The sequence below is a fragment of the Saimiri boliviensis genome, chromosome 7, assembly GCF_048565385.1.
Source record: "Saimiri boliviensis isolate mSaiBol1 chromosome 7, mSaiBol1.pri, whole genome shotgun sequence".
Classification (NCBI taxonomy): Eukaryota; Metazoa; Chordata; class Mammalia; order Primates; family Cebidae; genus Saimiri; species Saimiri boliviensis.
In genome coordinates, this window is record NC_133455.1 from 101,611,478 (window position 1) to 101,636,845 (window position 25,368).

A 25,368-nucleotide genomic window follows, 5' to 3' on the forward strand; every position below is an offset into this window, starting at 1 on the left:
CAAAAAAAAAAAAAAATAAATAAAGATAAAATAACAAATTTTGTTGTGTATATTTAAAGTATCCAACAAGATTTTATGGGATGTATATAGACAGTAAAAAGCTTACTAAAGCGAAGCAAATGAACACATCTATCATCTGACATAGTTACTTTTTGTGTGTTTTTCTTGTGGCAAGAGCAGCTAAAACCTCCTGACTTGCCCCGAATCCTATATACAGTACAATTTTAGTACCTATAATTCTCACGTTGTACATTAGACCTCTAGACTGTTTGTTCATCCTACATATCTGCTACTTTGTATCCTCTGACCTAAGTACGTTTTTCACAGTTTCTTGCATTTCCATTTCCGGTTACTTTTTTTCTATAGCTTGATATTCATTATATTTTCCCTAAAAGTCGAAAAGCTTAAACTTTCCATATCTTTATTGCATGAGAAACCATCAAAATCCACAGGACTGGGCTTACTTTTCATCACAGCATGCTGCTTTGTCCTTGAACTTCAATTTAGCATGGATGCACTAATTCTGCCTCTAGGCAGCATAAATTTACTGAGTTGGAAAAAATATCTAAAAATCTATTGTCTTTATCCATGAAGGGTCCCTGACCTTCTGAGAGGGGGCTTCCTCACTTCTTCAATCCAAAGAATTATGCATCTGCTACTGTGTCAGGGATCATATTTAAAGTATAAGAAACATGTACTGTTACTTTGTCAGGAAGCATATTTAAGGAAAGGCATAGGAGAGACTCTATCTGCCCTCTAAATCACACATGCCTGTGGCTAGTGTTTTTAGTTGTTCAAAGAGGCTCACAGTTACTTGAGGAGAGGTCTGGTTTATTTCCCAGTAATTATTTTCTTCCTTTCAGAAAATTCCAATGAGTCAGCTGATTTCAATGCTGCTGAACTAATTTCTGTGTCTAAATTTCTTCCTATTTCTGGAATGAAAAAGAAGGCCATTCGGAGGCACACTGAAAAGGAGAATGGGAATTTATAACCTGATGAGGTGAGTGATGAGAATTTATTAGTCATTGTTCAAAACAGCTACATTTCTTTTGAGTACTGAAAACTCCTCTGGCATTAGAAAGAAAGAATGTATGTATACGTGTTTTATATGCTTATGTGCATATGTTTGTATACGTATATATCTATATTGAGAATATGTAAAAGTTTATTATAAAATAACTCATTCATCTCTTAATTATACATACACACATATATAGTAAGCAATAATAACACATCCATAGAGCTAAGGAGAAACTGAGTAAACAAATGTAAATAAATCTTTTGAAGACATTACAGGTATCATTTAAGGAAAAAGATAAGACATACTATTCATCTGCATTGTATAATACATGCTATGGCAATGATTATTCAAGACACTACAAGAATGCAGAAAGTTTGCCTAAGAAAATTTGGGGTTGCTGTAAGATGATGTGATATTTAAGGTAAACTTTAAAGATGACTGAAAAATAGACAATTCCAAAGAAAGGACACAGTATGTGCAAACTAGAGGCAGAAAAAAGAACCACGCCTTTAGGGAACTATAAGTTTTTTATTCAAGTACGCATATTGAACATATTTATGGTAACAAGTAGTACCTTGAGCACTCAAGCGACAGAGATAAAAGATACTATTGGCAAAGACATGATTGTTTAATAAAAGATATCATAGTCTATAGGTGGCAATCTGAAGAGGTCATGTGGAGAGAAATAGGTGGTGAGAATCTAAGCTGAAAAGGCCGCAGAGAGCCCTATAATGAATGGTCTTACCTGCTGTATTTTATGTTCATATTTCATTTTGGGGTCTGTTGAGGTGGTGAAGAGCTTTGAAAGTTTCAGATGAGACAAGATGATTAGAATTGCATTTTACAACTTGCTTTCGTGAGAAAAACACAAAAGAGAAAAAATTTAAAATGTGAACCAGATGTACAGTTAAGCTATACATCAAAAGAAAAAGATTGTGAGATGTGTTGCTGGATACATTCTCTGTTTTTAAAATGACAATTTGGGGACAACTACATCTAGAAATGAAATGCAGAAAAAGTATTTCTTATAGAAATATTATTTATGGCATATAAGGAATATAGATGAGACAAAGTATACAAAATGTAAATTGTGAACATCTCTAAAATGCAGAGCCAATTTTATATACTACATACACACACGTATACATGGAGTTCTTATAAACTGTACAGAGCACAAAAGGGTTAATATATGTGAATGTAAATTGTATGTATGTGTATGTGTAACATCCAATGGATAATTGGGAAAAGTTAGGAAAAGACAATTTGCACAAAATGAATTTCAAATGACAGATATTTTTAAGTGTCCCGGAGGACTGAAATTATAATTAACAACGAGGTATCACGTTACACAAAACAGACTAACAAAAATATAAAATATCATTAATATTGCTTACTGGTGGGAATACAGAGAAAAAGGTCATTTCAAACACTGCTCTTGGAAGTGTGAGATACGGTAACCTTTGGAGAAAGGAATCAGGCAACAAAGGGAGAGTTGAAAGCAGGGAAATCGGAGATAGGGCTTGGCAGGTCCCACCCCGCAAAGTCCAGCAAACGGAAGCCGTCTTGCTAGAGTTTTGCAGCCAGCTCATCAGTTCGAACTCCAGCCGGGAAGATGGAGCTTGGTGGGAGGAATGACGCCCGCCATTGGGAAGGCGGGTCTAACCTCACCAGTGTAAACCAAACCCAGAGGAAGACCACCCAGCAGCCGGGCCAAGCCGGAGTGAGCGCAGCCCGGCCTCCGCAGACAGCCTTATCAAGCGGCTTCCAGGCGACTGCGTAACCAAAAAACCGCCTCATACAGGAACAATTATTTTCAAAGCTTCACAGATCCTTTGACCCAACAATTCTATCTCTGAGAATTTCTTCCAATACCAATAAAGTCACTAGTATGTAATGACAAATATACGAAGATTCCTTTTTGCAATGTTGTTGATAGTGGCAAAAACCTAGAAACAAAGTGATTGCTGCTTGATGGAGTAGTGGCTGGAAAAATTATGATTTATCCAATCAAAAAAGGAAAAATCACCTATACAATATGACAACATGATTCTATTTCTATGTCGGCTATAATTAAATATAATGTTTACATCTATAAAATTATGCATTTATATGTGCATAAAGAAGCTAAATATTCTAGCAGTGTTGTAAAATAAGAACTATGAATAAGTTTAGATTTATAATCCAAAGCATGTGAATGTTTTCTGATGTGATAAATAATAATCGAACTACTTTTTCCTTAAGGAGTAATCACTGCTTAATAACTGCTTCAGAATCACAAGGGTGATTTTGAAAATACTGTTTCTTTTTTTAAAAACTTTGACTTTAAGTTACGGATACATGTGCAGAACAGGCAGGTTTGTTTCATGTGGTTTGCTGCACCTATCAAGACATCATCTAGGTTTTGAGCCCCACATGCATAAGATATTTGTCCTAAAGCTCTCCCCGCCTTTACCACCCACCCCCTCCCAGGCCCTGGTGTATGATGTTCCCCTCCCTGTGTCCATGTGTTGTTTCTCATTGTTCAACTCCCACTAATGAGTGAGAACAAGTAGTGTTTGGTTTTCTGTTCTTGTGTTAGTCTGCTGAGAATGATGGTTTCCAGCGTCATCCATGTCCCTTCAAAGGACATGAACTCATCCTTTTTTATGGTTGGGTGGTATTCCATGGTGCATATGTGCCACATTTTCTTTATCCAGTCTATTTTTGATGGGCATTTAAGTTGGTTCCATGTCTTTGCTATTGTAAATGGTGCTGCAATAAACATACACGTGCATGTGTCTTTATCATAGAATTATTTATAGTTCTTTGGGTATATACCCAGTAATGGGATTGCTGGGCCAAATGGTATTTCTGGTTCTAGATCCTTGAGGAATTGCTGTGTTGTCTTCCACAATGGCTGAACCAATTTACACTGCCACCAACAGTGTAAAAGCATTCCTATTTCTCTACATTCTATTCACCATCTGTTGTTTCCTGACGGTTTAATGATCGCCGTTCTAACTAGCATGAGATGGTATCTCATCGCAGTTTTGATGTGCATTTCTCTAATGATCAGTGATGATAAGCTTTTTCACATATGTTTGTTGACAACGTAAGTGTCTTTTCTTGAGAAGTGTCTGTTCATATTCCCACTTTTTGATGGGATTGTTTTTTTCTTATAAATTTGTTTAAGTTCCTTGTAGATTCTGGATGCTAGACTTGTCAGATGCATAGATTGCAAACATTTTCTCCCATTCTGTAGGTTGCCTGTTCACTCTGATGATAGTTTCTTTTGCTGTGTAGAAGCTCTTTAGATTAATTAGGTCCCATTTGTCAAATGTTGCTTTTGTTGCAATTCCTTTCAGTTTTTAGTCTTGAAGTCTTTGCCCATGCCTATGTACTGAGTGCTATTGTCTAGATTTTCTTCTCATATTTTTGTGGTTTTAGGTGTTATGTTTAATTCTTTAATGCATCTTGAGTTAGTTTTTGTATAAGGTGTAAGGAAGGGGTCCAGTTTGTTTTCTGTATATGGCTAGCCAATCCTCCCAGCACCATTTATTAAATAGGGAATCTTTTTCCCCATTGTTTGTTTTTGTCAGGTTTGTTGAAGACCAGATGGCTGTAGATGTGTGGTGTTATTTCTGAGGCCCCTGTTCTGTTCCATTGGTCTATAACTGTTTGGGTACCAATACCATGCTGTTTTGGTTATTGTAGCCTTGTAGTATAGTTTGAAGTCAGGTAGCGTGATGCCTCCAGCTTTGTACTTTTTGCTTAGGATCATATTGGCTATACAGTCTCTTTTTTGGTTCCATATGAAATTTAAAGTAGTTTTTTTCTAATTCTGTGAAGAAAGTCAATGGTAGCTTGATGGAGACAGCATTGAATCTGTAAATAATTTTGGGCAAAATGGCCATTTTAACAATATTGACTCTTTTTAACTATAAGCATGGAATGTTTTTTTCATTTGTTTGTGTCCTCATTTATTTCCTTGAGCACTGGTTTGTAGTTCTCCTTGAAGAGGTCCTTTATATCCCTTGTAAGTTGTATTTCTAGGTATGTTATTCTTTCTGTAGCAAGTGTGAATGGGAGTTCACTCATGATTTGATTCTTTGCTTATCTATTATTGGTATACAGAAATGCTTGTGATTTCTGCACATTGATTTTTGTATCCTGAGACTTTGCTGAAGTTGCTTATCAGCTTAAGGAGATTTTGGACTGAGACAATGGGGTTTTCTAAATATACAAGCATGTCATCCATAAACAGAGGTAATTTCAGTTCCTCTTTTTCTATCTGAATACCCTTTATTTCCTTCTCTTGCCTGATTGCCCCGACCAAAACTTCCAATATACTCTGTTGAATAGGAGTGGTGAGAGAGGGCATCCTTGTCTTGTGCCAGTTTTCAAAAGGAATGCTTCCAGCTTTTGCCCATTCAGTATGATATTGGCCATGGGTTTGTCATAAATAGCTTTTATTATTTTGAGATATGTTCCATCAATACCTAGTTTATTGAGAGTTTTTAGCATGAAAAGGTGTTGAATTTTATCGAAGGCCTTTTCTGTATCTATTGAGATAATCATGTCGTTTTGGTCTGTGGTTCTGTTTATATGATGGATTACATTTATTGACTTGTGTATTTTGAACCAGTCTTGCATCCCAGGGATGAAACCAACTTGATCAAGGTAGATAAGCTTTTTGATGTGCTGCTGGATTCAGTTTGCAAGTATTTTATTAAGGATTTTCCCATCAGTGTTCATTAGAGATATTGGCCTGAAATTTCCTTTTTTTGTGTGTGTCTCTTCCAGGTTTTGGTATCAGGATGATGCTGGCCTCATAACATGAGTCAGGGAGGAGTCCGTCCCTTTCTAATTTGGAAATAGTTTCAGAGGAATGGTATTAGCTTTTCTTTGTATTTCTGGCAAAATTTGGTTGTGAATTCATCTGGTCCTAGGCTTTGTTTGTTTGTTTGTTTTGGATGGTAGGCTATTAATTACTTCCTCAATTTCATAACTTGTTATTCTTCTATTCAGAGATTCTACTTCTTCCTGGTTTAGTCTTGGGAGGGTGTATGTGTTGAGGAATTTATCTATTTCTTCTAGATTTCTTAGCTTATTTGTGTAGATGTGTTTGTAGTATTCTCTGGTGGTAATTTCTAATTCTGGGATCAGTGGTGATATCCCCTTTATCAATTTTTATTGTATCTATTTGATTATTCTCTCTTCTATTCTTTATTAGTCTGGCTAGCAGTCTATTTTGTCTTTTCAAAAAATCAACTCCTGGATTGATTGATTTTTTGAAGGTTTTTTTTCTGTCTCTATTTAGTTTAGTTCTGCTGATCTTAGTTATTTCTTGTCTTCTGCTAGCTTTTGAATTTGTTTGCTCTTGCTTCTCTAGTTCTTTTAATTGTAATGTTAGGATGTTGATTTTAGATATTTCCTGCTTTCTGATATGTACATTTAGTGCTATAAATTTCGCTCTTAACACTGCTTCAGCTGTGCCCCAGAGATTCTGGTATGTTGTGTCTTTGTTCTTATTGGTTTCAAAGAACTTCATTATTTCTGCCTTAATTTTGTTATTTACCCAGTAGTCATTCAGGAGCAGGTGGTTCAGTTTCCATGCAGTTGTGTGGTTTTGAGTGAGTTTCTTTTTTTTCTTTTTTTCGTGTGTGTGTTTTTGTTGTTGTTGAGTGAGTTTCTTAGTCTTGAGTTCTAATTTGATGGCACTGTGGTCTGAGACTTTGTTATGCTTTCCATTCTTTCACATTTGCTGAGGAGTATTTTGCTTCCAATTACGAGGTCGATTTTAGAAAAAGTGCTATGTGGTGCTGAGAAGAATGTATATTCTGTTGATTTGGGGTGGAGAGTTTTGTAGATGTCTATTAGGTCCATTTGGTCCAGAGCTGTTAATTTTCTGCCTCATTGATCCATCTGATATTGACAATGGGGTATTGAAGTTTCCCACTATTATTGTGTGGTAGTCTAAGTCTTTTTGTAGGTCTCTAAGGTCTTGTTTTATGAACTGGGTGCTCCTGTATTGGGTGCATATATATTTAGGGTAGTTATCTCTTCTTGTTGCATTGATCCCTTTACCATTATGTAATGCCCTTCTTTGTCTTTTTTCATCTTTGTTGATTTAAAGTCTGTTTTATCAGAGACTAGGATTGCCACCTTAGCTTTTTTTTTTTCTTTCCATTTGCTTGTTAAGTCTCCATCCATTTATTTTGAGCCTATGTGTGTTTTTGAATGTGACATGGGTCTTCTGAATACAGCACACTGATGAGTCTTAACTCTTTATCCAATTTGCCAGTCTGTATCTTTTAATTGGGGGCATTTAGCCCATTTACATTTAAAGTTAATATTGTTATGTGTGAATTTGATCCTGTCATCAAGATGCTAGCTGGTTATTTTGCTCATTAGTTGATGCAGTTTCTTCATAGTGTCATTGGCTTTTATATTTTGGTTTGTTCTTGCAGTGGCTGGTACTGGTTTTTCCTTTCCATATTCAGTGCTTTCTTCAGGAGCTCTTGTAAGGCAGACCTGGTGGTGACAAAATCCCTCAGCATTTGCTTGTCTGTATGGGATCTTATTTCTCATTTCCTTATGAAGCTTAGTTTGGCTGGATATGAAACTTTGGATTGAAATTTTTTTCTTTGAGAATGTTGAATATTGGCCCCCACTCTCATCTGGCTTGTATGGTGTCTGCAGAAAGATTTGCTGTTAGTCTGATGGGCTTCCCTTTGTAGGTAATCTGACCTTCCAAATGATCACAACTCCTATCCAGCAAGGGCACGAAACTGCAGAAAATGAGTCTGATGAATTGACAGAAGTAGGCTTCAGAAAATGGGTAATAACAAACTCCTCCAAGCTAAAGGAGCATGTTCTAACCCAATGCAAGGAAGCTTTCTGGCTGCCCTTAACATTTTTTCCTTCATGTCAACCTTGGTGAATCTGATGATTATGGGTCTTGGGGTTGCTCTTCTTGAGGAGTATCTTTGTGGTGTTCTCTGTATTTCCTGAATTTGAATGTTGGCCTGTCTTGCTAGTTTGGAGAAAGTCTTCTGGATAGTATCCTGAAGTGTATTTTCCAACTTCGTTCTATTCTCCTTGTCACTCTTAGGTACACCAATCAATCATAGGTTCAGTCTTTTCGCATAGTCCCACATTTCTTGGAGGCTTTGTTTGTTTGTTTTCATTCTTTTTTCTCTGATCTTGTCTTCATGCCTTTTTTCAGTAAGTTGTTCTTCAGTCTTTAATATTCTTTCTTCCACTTGATTAATTCAGCTATTGATACTTGCGTATGATTCAGAAAGTTCTCATGCTGTGTTTTTCAGCTCCATCAGGTCATTTAGTTTCTTCTGTAAACTAGTTATTCTACTTAGCAGTTCCCGTAACCCTTTTCAAAGTTCTTAGCTTCCTCGCATTGGGTTAGAACGTGCTCCTTCAGCTTGGAGGAGTTTGTTATTATCCATTTTCTGAAGCCTACTTCTGTCAATTCATCCAACTCATTTTCTGCACGGTTTCTTGCCCTTGCTGGAGAGTCGTGACCATTTGGAAGAAGAGCCGTTCTGGTTTTTGGAATTTTTAGCACTTAGGCACAGCTTTTTTTCTGTCTTCATCGATTTATCTACCTCCGATGTTTGAGGTGATGACCTTTGGTTGGGGTTTTTGTGTGCATTCCTTTTTGTTGATGTTGATGTTATTGCTTTCTGTTTGTTAGTTTTCTTTCTACCAGTCAGGCCTCTCTGTGGCAGGTCTGCTGCAGTTTGCTGGTGGCCCACTCCAGACTCTATTTGCCTGGATGTCACCAGTGGAGGCTGCAGAACAGCAAAGATTTCTGCCTGTTCCTTCCTGTGGATGCTTCATCCCAGAGGGGCACTGGCCTGATGCCAGCCAGAGCTCTACTATATGAGGTGTCTGTTGATTCCTGTTGGGAGGTCTCTCCCAGTCTGGAGGCATGGGGAGTATGGTGATGGATCCACCTGAGGAGGCAGTGTGTCCCCAGCAGAGCTCCCTTGCTGTGCTGGGACAATTCTCTGCCAGGACCCCCTACTCTCCTCAGCACTCTCAGGCAAAAACCACCTACTCAAGTCTCAGTAATGGCAGCCATCCCTCCCCCACCAAGCTTGATTGTCCGAGGTTGACGTCAGACGGCTGTGCTAGCAGAGTTTCAAGCCAGTGGCTCATAGCTTGCTATGCTCAGTGGGAGTGGGACCCGCTGAGTAAGACCACTTGGCTTCCTGGCTTTAGCCACCTTTAAAGGGGACTGAATGGTTCTGTCTCCCTGGGGTTCCAGGCACCACACTCAGTTGGAAATACAGAAATCACCCACCTTTTGCTTTGATCTCACTGGGAGCTGCAGACTGGAGCTGTTTCTATTCGGCCATCTTGCCAGCTTCTAAAAATGACATTTGTTAATTTCTCTGTATTTCCATGGAATAAAAGTAATTCTCATGCACACGGAAGTTAAAAAAAAAAAAACAAGCATTTAAGGTTTCTTATCAGGAAAGTAGTATAATTTTAACATAAGTGAGTCTGTCTCTGTGTTATAATATAATGAATTCTTACATGCATCTGAAGAGGAAAATGACATTTTTCTATTTATGGTTTTAGTTCAGCCTTGAAGATACCTTGATGAAGACCTGGACTATTGAATGGAGCAGAAATTCACCTCCCTCATTGACTATTACAGTTGCATTTCTATGGAGTTCTTCTTCTCCTAGTGTTCCTAAGACTGCTGCTGAATTTATGAAAGTTAAGGTTGTGAATGTGACTACTTAATGGTGTATATGAGACTTTCAAGGGAATTAAATAAATAATTAAGAATATTACTGATTTGAGTATGTGTTAACTATTTTTTTCTTGATTCTATTAATTTCTAAATGGGCTTCCTAATTTTTTCTAGAGTTTCCTAAGTATATTATAATGTCTTTTATTTGACAGTGTTTCCATTTGCGTATACAGCACTATATATTTTTCCTTATTTGGTTTGAATAATGTAAAACCTAAAACTTAAAAAAACAAAACCCTGTAAGACAACCTAGGTAATACAGTTCGGGACATGGGCAGGGCAAAGATTTTATGATGAAGCCAAAAGCAATTGCAATACAAACAAAAACTGACAAATTGGATCTAGCCGAAGAGCTTCTTCACGGCAAAATCAACTATCAAGACAGTAAACAGACAACCTACAGAATGGGAGAAAATGTTTGCAAACTATGCATCTAACAAAGGTGTAACATCCAGCCTCTGTAAGAAACTTAAATTTACAAGAAGAAAACAACCCCATTAAAGACTGGTCAAAGACGAGAACAAACACTTTTCAATAGAAGACATACATGCAGCCAACATGCATATGAAAAAAAACTCGATATCACTAATGGGTAGAGAAACGCGAATTAGAACCACGATGAGATACTATGTCACATCAGTCAAAACGATTATTAAAAAGTAAAAAAAAAAAAAAAACAAAAAAAACAGATACTGGCAAGATGGTGGAGAGAAAAGAATGCTGTTGGTGGGAGTGTAAATTAGTTCAACCATTGTGGAAGACAATGTGGTGATTCCTCAAAGACCTTAAAGACAGAAATACCAGTTGAATCAGCAATGCCATTACTGTAAGTCATTCTGTTGTAAAGACACATGCACGTGTGTGCTCATTGCAACACTATTCCCAATAGCAAAGTCTTGGAATCAACCTAAATGGCCATCAATGGAAGACTGGATAAAGAAAATGTAATATATATACACCAAGGAATTCTGTGCAGTGAGACTATGTCCTTTGTAGGAACAGGGACGGAGCTGGAGGCCATTATCCTTAGCAAACTAAGGCAGGAACAGAAAACCAAATGCCATACGTTCTCACTTATAAGCGGGAGCTAAATGACGAGAACATGTGGACACATAGAGGGGAACAAAACACACTGGGTTTTTTGGAAGGTGAAAGGTGGGAGGAAGGAGAGGATCAGGAAAAATAACTAATGGGTGCTAGGCTTAATAACTGGGCGACGAAATAAGCTGTTGGACAATCCCCCAGGACACAGGCTTATCACTGTAACAAACCTGCACGTGTAACCCTAAACTTAATTCAAGGCCGGGCGCGGTGGCTCAAGCCTGTAATCCCAGCACTTTGGGAGGCCGAGGCAGGTGGATCACGAGGTCAAGAGATCGAGACCATCCTGGTCAACGTGGTGAAAACCCATCTCTACTAAAAATACAAAACATTTAACTGGGCATGGTGGCGCGTGCCTGTAATCCCAGCTACTCAGGAGGCTGAGGCAGGAGAATTGCCTGAACCCAGGAGGCGGAGGTTGCGGTGAGCCGAGATCGAGCCATTGCACTCCAGCCTGGGTAACAAGAGCGAAACTCCGTCTCAAAAATAAATAAATAAATAAATAAATAAATAAATAAATAAATAAATAAGAGAATTCAAAGAGGATTGAGTGTTGTTACCTAAATCTGTGGTCATGGTAGCCTCTCAGCACGAGGGGGCACCATAAGCCCCAGAATGCTACAATTTTTTTTTTTTTTGAAACGGAGCCTCACTCTGTTGCCCAGGCTGGAGTGTAATGGCGCGATCTCAGCTCACAGCTCACTGCAACCTCTGCCTCCTGGGTTCAAGCAATTCTCCTGCCTCAGTCCCTCGAGTAGCTGGGATTATAGGTGTACTCCACCATGCTGGGCTAATTTTTGTGTTTTTAGTGGAGACAGGATTTCACCATGTTGGTCAGGCTGGTCTTGAACTCCTGACCTCAGGTGATCTGCCTGCCTTGGCCTCCCAAAGTGCTGGGATTACAGGAGTCAGTCACCACGTCCGGCCAGAACACTATGATTTTTGCAAACTCAGATACACAGACTTCGTGGACTTGGGGAAGATAAAAGAGAATTCCCTGGGTTCCCAGGTGGAGTCTCCTGCTGTCTTCCTTCAGTTTCTCCGGAGCATGAGTCTCTTTCTATGCTGGGCTGCCCGGAGATGTGGGAGGTATCATTCAGGCACTCTCATGGCCACCACAGCTGGCATCACACTGAGTCACACCTGAGGCCAATGGCCTCCTAGACCAACACAGTGCTTGGGTTCACCCAAGGTCTGCAGACACTACCACCTGCCTACCACCGACGTTTACTGAAGACCCAAGGCTACTTTAGTCAGCAGGTGGGGAATTCTGCTATGGATGAGTGTGTCCCATCAGAACAGTGGATTCACTTTTGGCCTGGGTGGGCTTAGAAATGCGATTCAGGAGGAAAGGCTTGGAAGTGAGGTCCTCAGGAATCTGCCTGGTGCTTTATTTTACTGTGGCTCAACAGATACCTGAGTTGCCAAAGTACTCGATATTCCTCCGTCTTCTTTCCCAAAGTGGAAGGGGTCTCTCCATCTACTCTCTGTCTGGAGTTGAGTTGAGAGGTGACGTAGGCACTCCCATGGCCACCGCAGCTGGTGTCACATTGGGTCATATTCCAAGGCCACTGTCTCCAAGACCAGTGCAGCACCAAGCTTTGCCCAAAGACTGCAGTCACTGTGGGCTGACTGCCACTTGAATTTATTAAGGGCACCAGGCCATTGTAGTCAGGCTGTGGTGAAGCTGGCTGGAACTCAGTTTCCTTTCTTTGGGATGAAGGAGTCCCCTCTGGCCCGGTGCTGGTCTAAATGGGCACTGGCAGAATGCTCCCTGATGTTGAGTTCCACTGTGACAAGATGCCACTGAGCTCCAATGCAAAGTCTCACACTCACTTCCGGCTCCTTCCCCCAAATACACAGATTTTCTCTCCGTGCTGTGTTGCCTGAGGCTGGGGGTGGGCATTGTAGACAGCGAAAGACTGTCCTTCCTACCTTCTTCAATGTCTCTTTCCTTATTTTTATTCTTGATTTTTAAAAATCCCTTATTCTGGCTTTATTAAGGAAAAAAATTCATTAAAAAATACAGTAAAGATTGAAATCATGTTCACTGCTTCTTGAACAGAGTAAGAAGAAAATATTTTAAACGATTGAGTTGGTTATTAGACTATGACTCATTTATCTTAAAGGCAGAAACATGTCAACCCAACTATGTGATACAGAAGCATGATTTGCTCAGGCAGGCGACACTGGAGTCAGGCCCCTGCGTTGAAGCTTACTGACAGCGCGAGGCAGACAGGACGTGGCCGTCGTTCCGAAAGGGGGAACAGGAGAGGCCCGGGAGGGTCCTTGGCTGTCTTCTCATCGAGTGATGGGTGCCGAGCGATCAGTCGGCATGGTCGGGCGGACCTTCACGGTGGCAAAGGGGTTTTCTCCGCTGAGAAAAGGTGGCTTCCTAGTCCCGTTGGCATCGTTAGGAGCCACGGTCTCTGGCTTGGACGTCGGCGACTTGAAGGTGGATGTAGCGCTGGCCGCGTCTGTCCCCTTGTCGGCAGCTGCCCCCAGGGACAAGCATTCCAGGCAGTCGGGTGGGGGATGACCGCACTGCTGCTCTCAGCCAAGCTCACGGTGCTGATGCTTCTCACGGGCTCGGGGCTTGGCGTGGGCACAGTCATGGCTTCCATCTCATTTTTTTAAAATTGCATTTTAGGTTTTGGGTGAAGAACATGCAAGATAGTTGCATAGGTACACACGTGGCAGTGTGGTTTGCTGCCTTCCTCCCCATCACCTATATCTGGCATTTCTCCCCATGCTATCCCTCCCCAAATCCCCACCCCCCGCTGTCCCTCCCCTATTTCTCCCCAACAGACCCCAGTGTGTAGTGCTCCCCTCCCTGTGTCCATGTGTTTTCATTGTTCAACACCCGCCTATGAGTGAGAACATGCGGTGTTTGATTTTCTGCTCTTGTGTCAGTTTGCTGAGAATGATGGTTTCCAGGTTCATCCATGTCCCTACAAAGGACACGAACTCATCGTTCCCATTACTGGGTATATATCCAAAGGATTATAAATCGTTCTACTATAAGGACACATGCACACGAATGTTCATTGCAGCACTGTTTACAACAACGGCAAAGACCTGGAACCAACCCAAATGCCCATCGATTATAGACTGGACAGGGAAAATGTGGCACATATACACCGTCTCATTTTCTTCTAGCAACTTGGTGTATGACGACGGGAACCAGCCCCTCGCCTTGGACGTCTCATGTTCTCCGTACAGCCAGCCATCCTCCTCCTCGGGGATGAGTAGCGTGATGACGTCTCCCCGTGCAAAGCTGAGTAAGGTCTTGTTGGCACCCACAGAGTGCGGGAAGATGGTCTTCACTTTCTGCCTTTTCATCATGTTCAGTCCAGTTGCAACCGAAACTGATCTTTGTGAAGTGGGATCTTCGGAAGCATCTGTTGAATTATTTATCCTTTCTGATTTTGGTGTGGCCGTTGCTGGGTTATTAAACATATCGATCAAAGGACTGGTAATACGCTCGGCCTGAAGGAGAGGGGGGCATCTTCGGTGAGCATTTAGAAAGGGTGTCGTGATCTTCCCTAACCACATCGCTTCTCTCGATCATGGGCGAAGGCCGAGGTGTCCCGGACACGGGGGTAGAGGCTGCGGTCTTTATGTCTTCGATCATATTCATGATTTTCTCTGGCACTTTGATGGCATCAACGCAGGTCTCCTGCCACCGAGGCAGCTTGGAATTCAGTAGTTCTGCAGACTGTAAGTGATAATAATGTACGTGGTTTGCAAAGCTGCCGTGCTGGTCAACCAGAAAGCAGAAGCGCCTCTTCTCTTCAAGCAGAGCTTTGCCACCATCTGCAATCAATTTCTGGATTTCACCCTGACGAGAAGGAACGGTCTCCACGTACTCGATTTCTTCGTGTTCATATTTGAGTGCGTTTCGTCCTCCTCGGCTTTTCCTTCTGATCTTCTTCAACTCAGCTTGGGTTTTCTCCAAAGGCTCTAATTTACTCTTGTGTTCTGTTTGGTACGTTTTTAGAGTTGCTTTCATATATTTCACGTCGAGCTCTATCTTCTTCTCCAGCTCATGGATAATCTCTCTGTGGATTTTTAAAAAATTTTCATCAAGACTCTCGTTGAGTTTCTTGTGGGTGCTTGAAATCTCTATGAGGACATGGCCCAGTTCAGTCGACACGGGGGACCCGGTGGCAATCTCACCAATCTTGGCCACTTCTCCTGCCGCGATCATAGCATTTACGGCTTTCTCATAGTTCTTCCCTGGGTTTATTCAATTTCGAGGCCCAGGATTGAACTGTTCCATAACATTCTGGTGATCCTAATTACAGGGGAGTTTCTCCCCCACATTCTTGGGCGCTTTCTTTTCTCAGAGGAAACTCGAGCTTGTGTCTTTGGTCCCGGAGGGCTTAAGCCCGGCAGCCAGGCCAGAGCGTGTCGCTGATTCCAAGAACTTGGGAGGGGGACCCCGCCCCAACCTAAGTGCACCGCTAGGTGCTCTCTGTGAGCCGGTTTGCCTCCTCCGGGCTGCGGCAGCCGGGCGGGCGAGCGAGGGCTGGAGGGCGCGGCGAGGCGAGACTAAGGGGCCCTGGAGCGTGGGCCAACGCAGGAGCCTTCGGCCAGAGGGTGCCCGCGCGCGCCTCCGCCGCCGAAATGTCAAAACTTGGGGCAGCGCCTCCTTGGCGGTCTGCGACCAGCAGAGAGAAGCGGCCGGACGCCTTTTTAAATGTTTTTAATTTTTTAAATTGCATTTTAGGTTTTGGGGTCCATGTCAAGGACATGCAAGATTGTTGCCTAGGTACACACGTGGCAGTGTGGTTTGCTGCCTTCCTCCCCATCACCTATATCTGGCATTTCTCCTCATGTTATCCCTCCCCAACTCCCCAATCCCCACTGTCCCTCCCCTACTTTCCCCAACAGACCCCAGTGTGTAGTGCTCCCCTCCCTGTGTCCATGTGTTCTCATTGTTCAACACCCGCCTGTGAGTGAGAACATGCGGTGTTTGATTTTCTGTTCTTGTGTCAGTTTGCTGAGAATGATGGTTTCCAGGTTCATCCATGTCCCTACAAAGGACACAAACTCATCGTTTTTCATGACTGCATAGTATTCCATGGTGTATATGTTATATTCCATTGCGGTTTTGATTTGCATATTTCTAATGACCAGTGATGATGAACATTTTTTCATATGTTTGTTGGCCTCATACATGTCTTCTTTTAAAAAGTGTCTGTTCATGTCCTTTGCCCACTTTTGAATGGGTTTGTTTGTTTTTTTCTTGTAAATATGTTTTAGCTTTTTGTAGATTTCGGATAGTAGGCCTTTCTCAGATGGGTAGATTCCAAAATTTCTTCCCCTTCTGTTGGTTGCCGGTGCACTCTAATGACTGTTTCTTTTGCTGTACAGAAGCGCTGCAGTTTAATTAGATCCCATTTGTCTATTTTGGCTTCTGTTGTGAATGCTTTTGGTGTTTTAGTCATGAAGTCCTTGTCTATGCCTATGTCATGAATGGTTTTGCCTAGGTTTTCTTCTGGAGTTTTTATGGTGTTAGGTCTTATGTTTAAGTCTTTGATCCATCTGGAGTCAAATTTAGTGTAAGGTGTCAGGAAGGGGTCCAGTTTGCTTTCTGCACATGGCTAGCCAGTTTTCCCAATATCATTTATTTATTTATTTATTTTTTTTGAGACGGAGTTTCGCTCTTGTTACCCAGGCTGGAGTGCAATGGCGCGATCTCGGCTCACCGCAACCTCCGCCTCCTGGGTTCAGGCAATTCTCCTGCCTCAGCCTCTGGAGTAGCTGGGATTACAGGCACGCGCCACCATGCCCAGCTAATTTTTTGCACCTTTAGTAGAGACGGGGTTTCACCATGTTGACCAGGATGGTCTCGATCTCTTGACCTCGTGATCCACCCGCCTCGGCCTCCCAAAGTGCTGGGATTACCAACATCATTTATTAAACAGGGAATCCTTTCCCCATTGCTTGTTTTTGTCAGGTTTGTCAAAGATCAGATGGTTGCAGATATGTGGCATTGCCTCTGAGGCCTCTGGTCTGTTTCATTGCTCTATATGTCTGTTTTGATACCAGTACCATGCTGTTTTGATTACTGTAGCCTTGTAGTTTAGTTTGAAGTCAGGCAGCGTGATGCCTCCAGCTCTGTTCTTTTTGCTTAGGATTGTCTTGGCTATGCATGCTCTCTTTTGGTTCCATATGAAGTTTAAGGTGGTTTTTTCCAGTTCTGTGAAGAGGGTCATAGGTAGCTTGATGGGGATAGCACTGAATCTATAAATTACTTTGGGCAGCATGGCCATTTTCACAATATTGATTATTCCTAACTATGAGCATGGAATGTTTTTCCATCTGTTTGTGTCCTCTCTTATTTCCTTTAGCAGTGGTTTGCAGTTCTCCTTGAAAATGTCCTTTACATTCTTTGTTAGTTGTATTCCTAGGTATTTTATTCTCTTTGTAGCAATTGTGAATGGCAGTTCATTCTTGATTTGGCTCTCTTTAAGTCTGTTATTGGTGTATAGGAATATTTGTGATTTTTGCACATTGATTTTGTATCCTAAGACTTTGCTGAAGTTGCTTATCAGTTTAAGGAGATTTTGGGCAGAGACGATGGGGTCTTCTAAATATACAACCATGTCATCTGCAAATAGAGATAATTTGACTTCCTCCTTTCCTAATTGAATATCTGTTATTTCTTTTTCTTGCCTGATTGCTCTCTAGAACTTCCAGTACTATATTGAATAGGAGTGGTGAGAGAGGGCATCCTTGTTTAGTGCCAGATTTCAAAGGGAATGACTCTAGTTTTTGCCCATTCAGTATGATATTGGCTGTGGGTTTGTCACAAATAGCTTTTATTATTTTGAGATACGTTCCACTGATACCTAGTTTATTGAGGGTTTTTAGCATAAAGGGCTGCTGAATTTTGTCCAAGGCCGCCTCTGCATCTATTGAGATAATCATGTGGTTTTTGTCTTTGGTTCTGTTTATGTGGTGGATTACGTTTATAGACTTGCATATGTTAAACCAGGCTTGCATCCTCAGTATGAAGCCTACTTGATCGTGATGGATAAGCTTTTTGATGTGCTGTTGCAATCAGTTTGCCAGTATTTTATTGAAGATTTTTACATCTATGTTCATCATGGGTACTGGCCTAAAGTTTTCTTTTGTTTGTTGAGTCTCTGCCGGGTTTTTGTATTGGGATGTTGTTGGTCTCACAAAATGATTTAGGAAGGATTCCCTCTTTTTGGAATGTTTGGAACAGTTTCAGAAGGAGTGTACCAGCTCCTCTTTATGTCTGGTAGAATTTAGTTGTGAACCCATCTGGACCTGGGCTTTTTCTTTTTCTTTGTTTCTTTTTCTTTTTTTTTTTTTTTTTTTTTGAGACGGAGTTTCGCTCTTGTTACCCAGGCTGGAGTGCAATGGTGCGATCTCAGCTTACCGCAACCTCCACCTCCTGGATTCAGGCAATCCTCCTGCCTTAGCCTCCTGAGTAGCTGGGATTACAGGCACGCCCCACCATTCCCAGCTAATTTTTTGTATTTTTAATGGAGATGGGGTTTCACCATGTGGACCAGGATGGTCTCGATCTCTTGACCTTGTGATCCGCCCGCCTCGGCCTCCCAAGGTGCTGGGATTACAGGCTTGAGCCACCGCAGAACCTGGGCTTTTTCTATAGGTAGGCTACTAATTGCTGCCTCAACTTCAGCCCTTGTTATTGGTCTATTCAGTGTTTCAACTTCTTCCTGGTTTAGGCTTGGGAGTGTACAAGTGTCTAGAAATTTATCAATTTCTTCCAGATTTACTGGTTTATATGCATAGAATTGTTTGTAGTAATCTCTGATTGTCAGCTTCTGGATTTACTGATTTTTTGAAGGGTTTTTTGTGTCTCTGTCTCCTTCAGCCCTGCTCTGATCTTAGGTATTTCTTGTCTTCTGCTAGCTTTTGAGTTTTTTGATCTTCCTCCTCTAGGTCTTTCAATTTTGATGATAGGGTGTCAACTTTAGATCTTTCCTCACTTCTCATGTGGGCATTCATTGCTATAAATTTCCCTCTAGACACTGCTTTAAATGTGTCCCAGAGATTCTGGTATATTGTGTCTTTGTTCTCATTGGTTTCAAAGAACATCTTTATTTCTGCCTTCATTTCGTTGTTTATCCAGTCAACATTCAAGAGCCAGTTGTTCAGTTTCCATGAAGTTGTGTCGTTATGAGTGAGTTTCTTAATCTCGAGTTCTAATTTGACTGCATTGTGGTCTGAGAGACTGTTTGTTATGATTTCCGTTCTTTTGCATTTGCTGAGGAGTGATTTACTTCCAATTATGTTGTCAGTTTTAGAGTAGGTGTGGCATGGTGCTGAGAAGAATATATAGTCTGTGGATTTGGGGTGGAGAGTTCTGTAGATTTCTATTAGGTTTGCTTGGTCCAGATCTGAGTTCAATACCTGGATATCCTTTTTAATTTTCTGTCTCGTTGTTCTGTCTAATATTGACAGTGGAGTGTTAAAGTCTCCCACTATTATTGTGTGGGAGTCTAAGTCTCTTTGTAGGTCCTTAAGAACTTGCTTTATGTATCTGGGTGCTCCTGTATTGGGTGTGTATATATTTAGGGTCGTTAGTTCTTCTTGTTGCATTGATCCTTCTACCGTTATGTAATGCCTTCTTTGTCTCTTTTGATTTTTGTTGGTTTAAAGTCCATTTCATCAGAGACTAGGCTTGCAGCTCCTGCTTTTTTTTTTTTTTTGCTCTCCATTTGCTTAGTAAATCTCCCTCCATTCCTTTATTCTGAGCCTATGTGTGTTCTTGCACCTGAGATGGGTTTCCTGGATAGAGTGCACTGATAGGTTTTGACTTTTTATCCAATTTGCCAGTCTGTGTTTTTTGATTGGGATATTTATCCCATTTACCTTTAAGTTTAATATTGTTATGTGTGAATTTGAACCTGCCAGATGCTAGCTGGTTGTTTTGCCCATTAGTTGATGCAGTTTCTTCATTGTGTCAATACTCTTTCCCATTTGGTACATTTTTGCAGAGGCTGGTACTGGTTGTTCCTTTCCATGTTTAGTGCTTCTTTCAGGAGCCCTTGTCAGGCAGGCTTGGTGGTGACAAAATCTCTCAACAATTACTTGTTTGTAAAGGATTTTATTTCTCCTTCACTTATGAAGCTTAGTTTGGTTGGATATGAGATTCTAAGTTGAAAGTTCTTTTCTTTAAGGGTTGAATATTGGCCCCCACTCTCTTCTGGCTTGTAGGGTTTCTGCAGAGAGATCTGCTGTGAGTCTGATGGACTTCCTTTTGTGGGTAACCTGACCTTTCTCTCTGGCTGCCCTTAGCATTTTTTCCTTCATTTCAATCCTGGTGAATCTCATGATTATGTGCCTTAGGGTTGCTCTTCTTGAGGAATATCTTTGTGGTATTCTCTGTATTTTCTGGACTTGAATGTTGGCCTTCCTTGCTAGGTTGGGGAAGTTTTCCTGGATAATACCCTGAAGAGTGTTTTCCAGCTTGCATTCATTCTCTCCATCACATAAACACATAATCAACAAATTCACCAGGGTTGAAATAAAGGAAAAAATGCTAAGAGCAGCCAGAGAGATAGGTAGGGTTACCCACAAAGGAAGCCCATCAGACTCACAAGGGATCTCCTGGCAGAAACCCTACAAGCCAGAAGAGAGTTGGGGCTGATATTCAACATTCTTAAAGAAAAGAACTTTCAACCTAGAATTTCATATCCAGCCAAACTAAGCTTCATGAGTAAAGAGAAATGAAATCCCTTACAAACAAGCAAATGCTGAGAGATTTTGTCACCACAGACCTGCCTTGCAAGAGCTCCTGAAGGAAGTACTAAACATGGAAAGGAACAACCAGTACTAGCCTCTGCAAAAACATACAAAATTGTAAAGATCATCAGCATTATGGAGAAACTGCATCAACTAATGGGAAAAACAATGAGCAAGCATCATAATGGTGGGATTAAATTCACACATAGCAGTATTAACCTTAAATGTAAATGGACCAAATCCCCCAATTAAAAGATACAGACTGGCAAACTGGATAAAGAGTAAAGACCCATTGGTGTGCTGTGTTCAGGAGACCCATCTCATGTGCAAAGACACACATGGCTCAAAATAAAGGGATGGAGGAAGACTTACTAAGCAAATGGAAAGCAATAAAAAGCAGGGGTTGCAATCCTAGTCTCTGATAAAAAAAAGACTTTAACAAAAATCAAAAGAGACAAAGAAGGGCATTACATAATGGTAAAGGAATCAATGCAATAGGAAGAGATAATTATCCTAAATATATATGCACTCAATGCAGGAGCAACCAGACACATAAAGCAAGTTCTTAAAGACCAGCAAAGAGACGTAGAGTCCCACACAATAAGAGTGGGTGAATTTAACACCCCATTGTCAATATTAGACAGATCAATGTGATAAAAAATTAACAGGCCGGGCGCGGTGGCTCAAGCCTGTAATCCCAGCACTTTGGGAGGCCGAGGCGGGCGGATCACGAGGTCGAGAGATCAAGACCATCCTGGTCAACATGGTGAAACCCCGTCTCTACTAAAAATACAAAAAACTAGCTGGGCATGGTGGCACGTGCCTGTAATCCCAGCTACTCAGGAGGCTGAGGCAGGAGAATTGCCTGAACCCAGGAGGCGGAGGTTGCGGTGAGCCAAGATCACGCCATTGCATTCCAGCCTGGGTAACAAGAGCGAAACTCCGTCTAAAAAAAAAAAAAAAAAATTAACAAAGATATCCAGGACTTGAACTCAGATCTGGACCAAGCGAACCTAATAGACATTTACAGAACTCCCCTCCCCCAATCCAGAGATATGCATTCTTCTCAGCACTCCATCCCACCTATTCTAAAATTGATCACATAATTGGAAGTAACAATTCTATGTAGCCATAGAAACGAATGAGTTTATCTTCTTTGCAAGGACATGGATGAAGCTGGAAACCATCATTCTCAGCAAACTAACACAAGAACAGTAAATGGGAGTTGAACAATGAGAACACATGGACAGAGGGAGGGGAGCATCTCATACTAGGGCCTGTTGAGGGGTGGAGGGATAGGGGAGGGATAGCAGGACAGTTGGGGGGAGAGGAAAAGGATAGCATTAGGAGAAATAACTAATGTAGATAATGGGGTGATGGATGCAGCAAACCACCATGTCACATGTATACCTATGTAACAAACCTTTATGTTCTTTACATGTACCTCCGAACTTTATAATAAAAAATGTTTTTAAGGTAAAAAAAGAATGTTGAATATGGGCCCCCATTCTCTTCTGGCTTGTAAGTGTTTCTGCTGAAAAATGCACTCTTAGTCTGATGGGCTTCCCTTTGTGGGTAACCTGACCTTTCTCAATCGTTGCCCTTAACATTTTTTTTTTCCTTCTGTAATGGAGTGACCCAGGTTCTTGGCCTCCCCTGCCCCAGGAATGGGGGAAAAGGTCCTGGAGGTGCAGTGGGCTCATTCAAGTAAATATCGGACCCAAAGAGTTTTGCCGAACGTGATTTATTAGGCAGAGAGAAGTAGAGAGAGAAAGCACGAGCTCCCATGCTATTGTGGGAGGGGATTCAGAGATGGAGTCTGTATAGGTAAGGGAGTAGGGGGGATTTTAACCTGGGAGTTACTCCACCCCATTCAAGTCCTTGTCCAGTGAGAGGAGCTTTCCAAACTTCCTCTGGAGTGATTGGTCTTTGACTCTGATGTGGGATTGGCTGCCTGGCTTGCAATAGCGCCCCTCCTCCCAAGGCTTTTGGCAGTCTTTTTAAACAAAGGAAGCTCACCTGGGCTGTCTACCTTTCCACGTGGGAAAGTCAGACAAAGAACTCTAGGCTCCCAGATGGGGTGGGGGGTGGATAGAGGTATGGCACTGGGAAGTTCTTGCTTTTGAAACCATGTCCTTTGTGGATGGGGGAAGAGAAATTAACATAGTCCGTCAGTGCCCCTCTGAACAGGAAAGTTTAACTGCTGTTTGGTCACAGTCATTGACCACTCTTTACTTCCTGCTGAATGGGGGCATAGAAGGGACGCTGCAGTTGAGCTTTCCACTAGAGGGGAGCTTCTCAGGGGTGCAAGTTGATCCAGAGATCCACGATAGAGTTTATGAGCCAAGGACATCTGGGGTTCCATTTGCAGGATCACTTGTAGCTTTACGGTTTTAATTCTAGAAAAAAAGAACGTGACACGAAGGTTAAAGATGAGAAGACCAGAGACCAACGACTACAGAATGGTTATAAACCTAGGAAGGGATTGAGCCAGGACAGCCAGTTGTTAATCAAGCTCCACAATACTGTTTCTTGAAGGTTTTTAGCCCTGTGTTTGATTGATCCCTGAGTTCTTTAATTTTGTTTAAGACAATACCTGATTGGTTTATAAAGTAGCAGCATTTCCTCCTAGAAAGAGACAGGTTTCTTCTCTCTTGGCTGTTAGCAGATTTGGGGCCCTCCTACCTTGAAGAGCTATGGCAGCTAAAGAGTTAAGCTGTTTCTGCAGAGTGAGCTCCCTCTGCAGAGGGAATTAGCAACCTTCTCATGTTATTAACTCCCGAGATCGCTTATATTAAAACTGAGTAGAGGTAGTAACTTCTCCAATGCCAGCACCAAGTTTTCCTATCATTCCAGCTTCCCCTTCCCCACTATGAAAGACATAATCGGAGTTGGCAGAGTCAACAGTGATAGTCCTGTTAATGCCAGGATGTAACTTAGACTCATGAGCAGCGGCTTTCCTGGGGATCTTGTCAGAAGAGCAAACGTAAATCCTCTGATGGCTCGCAGGTGTACAAAGGGTCGTCTCCTGGAACTTCAGGCTGAGGAGTGGAGGGCCCTTGATTTCTCCAGGTGTCCAAGGCTTCAGCCGCGTGTGATGAATCCACGAGTCAATTCCCACCACTTTAACTGCCACTGGGGTAGACAGAATAACCAAAAACTGTCCTTCCCAACATGGGTCTAGAGAGGGAGAGTCTGAGGGGAGAGACTTAACAAGCACCAGGTCTCCCTGTATTTCTCCCAGCCCCTAAGGTGTAACTGGGGAGATATACTCTTCTCTCCTGCCTTCCTCATCATGCCTCTTCTTCAAAGGCTTTTGGCAATCTTTTTAAACAAAGGAAGTTCACCTGGTCTGTCCACCTTCCTGCGCGTGGGAAAGTTAGACAAAGAACTCCAGGCTCCCGGATGGGGGAGTGAATAGAGGTATGGTGCTGGGAAATTCCCGCCTTTGAAACCACGCCCCTTGTGGACCCGGGGAGAGAAGTTAACACAGTCCCTCAGTTTGACCTTGGAGAGGTTAAGCAGGTGGTGGGTAAGGGCACTGAGCAGCGGGTTTACGTTAGAATCACCCGTGCTGTGACTCACCTTGTTTTTGTACGAGGTATCTAAGAACTGTGTGTTGGAGAAAGGGCAGGGAGCAATATCATCCTTTGAACGAGGACACTGACAAGCAGTCATCAGCCTTTTCTCTCCTCTGATTTCAGGGCAGGCCTCATTTTCTTGGCGGCCTGGTGCAGTCCCATGGGAGATGGGAAAGGGGGAGATCTGGCCGCCTGGCATTGGTGTGGACAAAAGCATGTCACACAGCATCTTCGGCTGAACGTTTCGAACTGGCCCCTTTTGCTGTTTAATATCCAGTTCGCAGAAGGGAAAGCAGGTTGCATGTATGTGCCCTGGCTTCCTGGCGATGAGCTGTGGCTTTTCAGTCTTTGGATGTGTCTTACAGCCTGAGTCACAGTGAGTTGTGCCCATTGGGAGGACAGGGTGGGACTGCAGCTGGGCTTTCAGTGTGAGAGATCCTGGCCCACTTGATGCTGCTTACCCCCTGGCATCCTGTGCCTAACGTGCCATGCTTTCAGGGTCTGTGTGCCAGGTGGGCAGTCCAGGAGCTCTACCCACAGCGGCTGCTGGCTGTGCTGTGCTATCTCTACTGGGAGCAATGTTCTCCCCAGCAAACTGTGGTCTACAGCAAGGAGAGGGTCCTGGGCAGCAGGGGCAGCTTTGATCCCACCATGTAAGCCTCACCACCAGGGGATGTAGAAATGAATCCAGGAAATTCATTTTATTTATTTATTTATTTATTTTTTATTGCATTTTAGGTTTTGGGGTACATGTGAAGAACATGCAAGATTGTTGCATAGGTACACACGTGGCAGTGTGATTTGTTGCCTTCCTCCCCTTCACCTATATCTGGTATTTCTCCCCATGCTATCTCTCCACAACTCCACACCCCTTGCTGTCCCTCCCCTATTTCCCCCCAACAGACCCCAGTGTGTAGTGCTCCCCTCCCTGTGTCCATGTGTTCTCACTGTTCAACACCCACCTATGAGTGAGAACATGCGGTGTTTGATTTTCTGCTCTTGTGTCAGTTTGCTGAAAATGATGGTTTCCAGGTTCATCCATGTCCCTACCAAGGACACAAACTCATCGTTTTTGATGGTGAAGGCGGGAAATTCTTAAGGGCCCTGGACAAGCAGATGTGGATCCCTTTGGGGTGCAAGGAAGAGAG

The 25,368-nt window shown here is 42.2% G+C and overlaps 2 protein-coding genes across 3 annotated transcripts in view; one reads left to right on the top strand and one right to left on the bottom strand.

The window, feature by feature from the left end:
* CD163 (CD163 molecule) overlaps positions 1–9,825 on the top strand; it is a 36,497-nt gene extending 26,672 nt beyond the window's left edge. The window contains exons 16-17 of one of the 2 annotated variants that reach the window (XM_010332939.3): positions 864–1,000; positions 9,608–9,825. In XM_010332939.3, coding sequence (XP_010331241.2) covers positions 864–991 — 128 coding nt within the window. In that variant the 3' untranslated portion in view covers positions 992–1,000; positions 9,608–9,825. The remainder of the gene's footprint in view (positions 1–863; positions 1,001–9,607) is intronic. The other variant, XM_010332938.3, reaches the window with a different exon arrangement.
* Positions 9,826–13,187: 3,362 nt separating this feature from the next.
* LOC101038534 (BAR/IMD domain-containing adapter protein 2-like 1) lies at positions 13,188–24,611 on the bottom strand. Its single transcript, XM_074403477.1, is given in 8 exon segments — positions 13,188–13,423; positions 13,426–13,510; positions 14,028–14,363; positions 14,365–15,179; positions 15,355–15,549; positions 22,875–23,038; positions 23,441–23,774; positions 24,209–24,611. Coding segments are annotated over 8 exon segments (2,568 nt in total).
* Between the last annotated feature and the right edge of the window lie 757 nt (positions 24,612–25,368).